The 6,000-nt window shown below is 39.0% G+C and overlaps 1 protein-coding gene across 3 annotated transcripts in view; it reads left to right on the forward strand.

Annotated features, from left to right (window-relative positions):
* LOC148029521 (putative protein phosphatase 2C 59) overlaps positions 1-2,783 on the forward strand; it is a 53,215-nt gene extending 50,432 nt beyond the window's left edge. For 2 of the 3 annotated variants that reach the window (XM_087688378.1, XM_087688377.1), the window contains 2 exons: positions 1,809-1,883; positions 1,968-2,775. In XM_087688378.1, the coding sequence (XP_087544504.1) occupies positions 1,809-1,883; positions 1,968-2,102 (210 nt within the window). In that variant the 3' untranslated portion in view covers positions 2,103-2,775. Of the gene's footprint in view, positions 1-1,808; positions 1,884-1,967 lie in introns of all 3 variants that reach the window. The other variant, XM_087688379.1, reaches the window with a different exon arrangement.
* Positions 2,784-6,000: the final 3,217 nt, after the last annotated feature.

Genomic DNA, 6,000 nt, shown 5'->3' on the forward strand with positions numbered 1-6,000 from the left:
ACCATTGTGAGAGAGGAGGAGGTTGTTGGAGAGCAAGGAGATGTTGATGTGATTTGCAGTCACCAAGGACCAGTCCTACAAGAGGCAACAATAGTTTGGAGCCCTCCAAGTATAGGTGACAATAGCCCAAGGTCCTTTTGGTGTAGGTGATAGTATACAGGAGGGGGCAAAAGCCTCTTTGGCGGTCCTAAGCTATAGTGATAGCTTTCATGGCTATTTGAGCAAGGTAGCAATAGTTTTTCATCCTTTCTTACGATGAAACTCTAAAATTTGTCTCTCTATAGCATTCTCTCTCATCCTACAGTCATCTCTCAAGTGATTAGCGAAATCTAGCCATTTGAGTCATCAAAGGTGGAGATATTGAAAAATTTGTGATGTAAAATCCTAATTTACAATATAAATTAGGATTTGATAACCACCTAGGACTTGAATTCCAATAGTTGAAATTGAAGATATTCGAGGAGATTCAAGAGGCTAGCAAGTCCACATCAGATCTGGGGCTTAATTTGTCTTTCAAAGACCAGGGTGAAGGCCAATCCCTAAGCAAACCAAGGGGTAAATTGATTTGAAAGCTTGTTGGTTAGTTTTGACAATAAGAGGCACTTGGATTAGCGGAGGTGATTAGAGAATCTCAATTATACTCCATTCTTTTGCAATAGAAGCTAAAGAAATACCACAAGGTGTGCTAGTTTTGGGGTCAATAGATTGTCCATTGTCTAAGACTAAAGTAGTAAAGTGTGCATTTTCAGTTTATGTGAAATATTTACTTGCTTTAATGGTTGTTGATTAATTCGGTCATTATTACCCTCTCTGAGGAGGAAGGCTGCTTTAATGATCAATTAATAAGGTCATTACCATCTTCTTTGAGGAGGAAGGCCAGTTTCAACTTTCATCATTTTACACCTTTACTGCTGTCGCTCGACTGCTTTCAGCATTGGATGATTAGTTTCCAGCCTTCCTTCGCACGTCTGCAACTCTGATTGGTGGTTTCATTACTCAAGATCTGTCTCTAGTGAACGTCACACTCCGGCGCTATTCAGCTCTGCCCTTGAGCATTCTGTACACTCTTACATTCATTTAGTGTTTGATTCATTCACTTTAGGGTTCTCCTCTATCTTTGTCCATATTTGTGTTTTTGCTTTTAGGGTTTGTGTTTGCTGTGCACATACTAATCATTCATCTTTTTCCAATCAACATGTGATGCTTAAGTTTTCTTGATCCATTCTAACAAGATCGAGAAGAATGTATCCTTCAGATTATGTGCATCAGTGAAAAACAGGGTGTGGATTGCAATCCCATGAGCTTCTAGTCCATCTCTATTGGGTGTGCATGAAATGCTAGCAAAATAGATGAATCAGTAACACGAGGAATCATTGCATCCTCAATAGCTGCACCACCTCTCTTTAGCAGTATTGCAATGCCATAGCATGTAAAGAGAAAGGTAAGTATAGGTGGAGGGGATAAGTGGATTGGAGAGAGAGAGAGAGAGAGAGAGAGAGAGAGAGAGAGAGGGGGGGGGGGGGGCGCAGGGAGGGAGGTTGAGAGTGAGAATTTTGATAGCAGCACCGCTCTCTTAGGAGAGGCATTGTGTGATTCGATACCATGTAGGGAGAAAGGTAAGTACATGTGGTTTGCAGGTGGAGTAGATAAGAGGATTGTGGGTGTAAAGAAATACTCAAGCACCAAAGATAAACACTAGTGTATGACAAAACACAAAGTGATAATGGAAGAGCACAGATGTGATGAGTAACTTAGAAACAGTGAACATTATATATGACTTGAACATTTTTTGGTGATGCTTTATACAGGAAGAACAGATAACAAATGGTGTAGAGTTTTTGGTAATTGCCAGTGATGGTCTTTGGGATGTTGTCACGAATGAGGTTAGGATCTCAGTGATACTCTGCATTCTTGATTCGGGCATTTATGTGTGCTTTCAGTTCATTACGTTGTTTGTTATGGTTCAGGAAGCAATATCGATTGTACAATCAGTTGGGGAGCCAGTTGATGCAGCAAAAACCTTGACTGAAACAGCTTTTCAGAAAGGTAGTGCAGACAACATTACTTGTCTGGTTGTCCGTTTTCTTCACAATAAACATTAGACACGTGAAAATTCTTGATCTGCTTAGATGTAGCAATAAATGGTTGAGAATGAATTCATTCTCACCACTGTAACAATTTGTATGGGTGTTAGATAGGTTTGTTGAGTTCTTCAGCAAACGATGAAATAGGTTGGAATTTAAATCTCAACATTGTTGTGAACCTTGTTTCCAATGGAAGGGTTTCAACCCCCCAACCCCCACCAGCCAAAAGAGACCCTGTGTGAGAAGTGCTGCTAGTGGCTTGCAAATCAGCCTTCTAACTGTATATATATATATATATATATATCTCTTCACACACACATACACAAACACACGCATGCACGCAAAGGGTGGGACAGCTGTTGCATTTTGTTACCTAAGAAATTCCACACCCCAGTTAGCTCCACTTTTCAAAGTTGCCAATATCACATCATAAAGGGAAACATTACAAGGTTAAAAGTAAATTTCACAAGTGCATTAGCAAAATCTGTTTTGACTGATTCTTGTTCTCAAGAAACTGTTTACACAGCAGTTCAACAAACATAGATGCTTTCTCAAGGAATTTGAAAATTTGAGCTAAACTTTTTATGGTCTGCCCCTTGGCCCATAGTGATGCTTTAGGGGAGGTGACAAGAACACACAAAATAAGTGATATATGACGGTTCTCCAAGTCGTTCTTTTTGGCTTTCATTCTCTCCTAATTGTATGGTAGCTCGCAGAATGACATTTCAAGCACATGGACATAATTACTTTTACTAGCATTGTGGCACATGCCTTTATTTTGATGTAAGACTAAAGTGTGATTTAATGGACTAGTCCCAAATATTTCTCATCTTTTGGAACTAGCCTTCAGCATGGCTGAGTCTTTGTCTTCAACTTCGGAGAAGCTCTGTTCATTTGCATTCTAGACGAGTAATACTTGCAAACTTTTGCTTGCTGGCCTACGTTTTGGGTGCATAGCAGTGAATATCACAACCTGAGTTGTTTGAAGCATATGTGTAGATCCTACCTTTTACCCTTTATTGTCATACATGTGTTAATTTCAGATGATGCATGTTGCAGTCATGCTTCATTAGTATGTATACGTTACTTGAAAAAAGTTGCTTGTTCCACATCTTGGTAAATGCCTATAACTCAGCCCAATTCACTATGTTGCCCTAAGAAAATGGACTAGGCAATGTGACCATTTGTGAAGCATGCCAACTAGGAACTAGGCAGCATGTTAGATGCTTGGTGGGCTCTAATGGAAAAGTCAGTCTGAAAAGTTTGACATCTAATGGCAAGTTTTAACAAACACTTTTAAACCTTCCCTTTTTTGAGGTGTCATATTCGGTGATATAGAATTAGCATGTGTTGAGCTTGTAGATAAGACATTTAAGTCATGTTCGATTGATCATCGAGTCTTGGTGGTATGCATGTATATAATATAATGAACATTATTAGAGAGCCCAAAATAGAAGCTTCCAAGGCAAGTAATGTGCATGTGTGCTTGATAATAGGTATGATTTCATATGTTTTTGAATCCAATACACCTACTTGTGGAATGATGAAGTGGTGCATGCATGGAATGCAATGAATAGACCAAGTGGTGCATGCTAAAAAGGTTGAAATTGTTGTTACTCCTTTTTGTACTTTGCATAGGCATCCTTCAAAGGGGCTTGGCTTTCCTTCTTGCATATTGTCATTACCACCTTGAAACCAAGTAGGATCAAGGTGGAGAATTCATTATTACCCTCAAGATGAGCTAGCACAAAGATGTAAAAGAAATTAAAGAGAGTGAGTAAATAAGTTCAGGTGTGTCAAAGTGCATCAAGTCAACCTTGTGCATGGTTTTGTGAGAGTATGCAACGAAAAAGGAACACGAATATAGAGAGAAGTAGAGAGATAGAAAGAGAGGAAGTAGAGGATGAATGAAGAATATTGCATTGGTTGAAGAAAAATGTTGATACAATGATGGTGGATTGATTAGCCCTTGCATGTAGCCCAAAATGCAAGTGAGAGCACCAAATTAGCCAAATCACCAAAAAATTGGTTGATCTACTCTTGTAGGGGCCATAAATGTTGGTTGGCCATCATTTAATATTGGTCATTGAAGAAAAAAAGCCAAAAAATAGGGGTGGCCTCGAAAAAATCCTAGATGACAATGACAATGTTTGCCAGGTGTAGGCAGATTATGGAAAGGATTTTTGGCTTAGTAATGCACATAGGAAGTCGATAAATAAATAAAAATGCACCTAAACTGCTAGAGCTCTTATGTCACTGTCAAACTCTAATAGGAGCTCAACGAGCTCAACCATGAGATGAGAGATTGATATAACTAACATGGGTAAGCTAATAGGTTTTGCATCCTAACCCTAGGAGTGGCTGCTTGCTTTATTTTTCTTCTTCTTGGTGTAAGATCCACCTCATGCCAAAGGGGGGGGGGGGGGGGGGGAGGGGGGGAATCTAAAATGGATAGAGAAAGTTGTATTTTCAATCCTTTTACAATTTTTGTGCTCAAGGGTGAAGATACAAAGATCAATAAATATGTTCACATTGGTACATAAGAAGGTGCTAAGAGTCAAAAGTCCCTCGATCCACCCTCTAGTTACTTCATCTAAACCCTAGGAGTGATCATTTGCTTTTCTTTTCTTTCCATTGCTTGCTTGCTTTACTTTGGTTCCCTTAGTTGGCTAGAGACATTAGCCAACCATATACAAGCCAAGTTCCATAGGAGATCCTTAAAACCCTTATAAACCCTAGAGTTTCACACTCACTAGTAGGGCTATTATTATAACGTAGATGTTGCAATTAACAAAGTGGAAATCATGCCAATGCCAATTGGTACAAGTTACAAAAATATGAGAGCTTTCTTTCAAGTTCTCATTAAGGGCCACCTTGCCATATCTACATCTTGGTAGGGTTTGCAACAATATTCCCAAAATCAAACATTAAAATTGTAGAAAGTGAACTTATCAAAGATGTCAAAGTAGGCCATTCTCAATATCAAACCTCTCTTTCTAGCATATTTGGTATTTTAGAAGTAGCGACATCTTGTAAGGCAAATACCAAGTACTACGCAATCCTATTTTCATAACACCCCATTTAAAGATTAAGGTTTTGAAAAAGAATGCAAAGATTATGATAGTTTGTTGAGTGTAGGGGTTTTTGGATCAAATCAAAACTTATGAGGTTGTCGTAAGGAAAGAGTTATTGAAGAATCATTGAGAGTGATGAATCCATGCAATAGTCTTTGTTTTGTGGTAAATATCTATCAAGTGGATTGTGTGATGCTATTAGAGCTTGATTGGGAAGTATCTTCAACCATATTCTGTGAATGTATATATATTTGAGAGATTTTCAATTGTGCGCCTCTCTTGCAACAACTGTTGTTGCCGTCGCCCAACATCCACCATCGCATGTCGCCACTTCTAACTTGTCTCCTTTCATCTCCTTTGTAGGAGCATAATCTCTCCTCTTAGGCTAGGAAATTTAGAAAGCTAATTTTAGGAGGTTCGCTCATTGATTGGGATTACTCAATTGGTGCATGTGGGTGAATGAAGTTTGCACTTTCATTGGCTTGTTCTACTAGCTTGTTTGTCAGGGATCATGAGATTATTATTGCAGCACATGCCTTCTGGAACAAATTAGACATTGGGGGTGCTTACAATAGAATCCTCAACATCGATGCATTGATAGAAATTGAGCATGGAATGTGTTTTGGTTAAGAGGTTATGGTTGTCTTGCATGAGGTGGACTCTTGGATTATTGGAGGTAACCTCAATAACCTAGAGACCTAGAGGATTAGCAAGGTAGATGCATTAGATGTCTTAGGTATTGTAGATGGAGAAAAAGAGGCTTGTAAGGCATTCATTTTTGTAGTGGCTGCCAAACATGTTTGGAGGAACTTGGCCTTCTATATATGAGATAGTTCAGTAGC

This window comes from Lygodium microphyllum, chromosome 11, assembly GCF_053477565.2.
Source record: "Lygodium microphyllum isolate KBCC chromosome 11, Lygodium_microphyllum_v1.1.10, whole genome shotgun sequence".
In the NCBI taxonomy this organism is placed as follows: domain Eukaryota; kingdom Viridiplantae; phylum Streptophyta; class Polypodiopsida; order Schizaeales; family Lygodiaceae; genus Lygodium; species Lygodium microphyllum.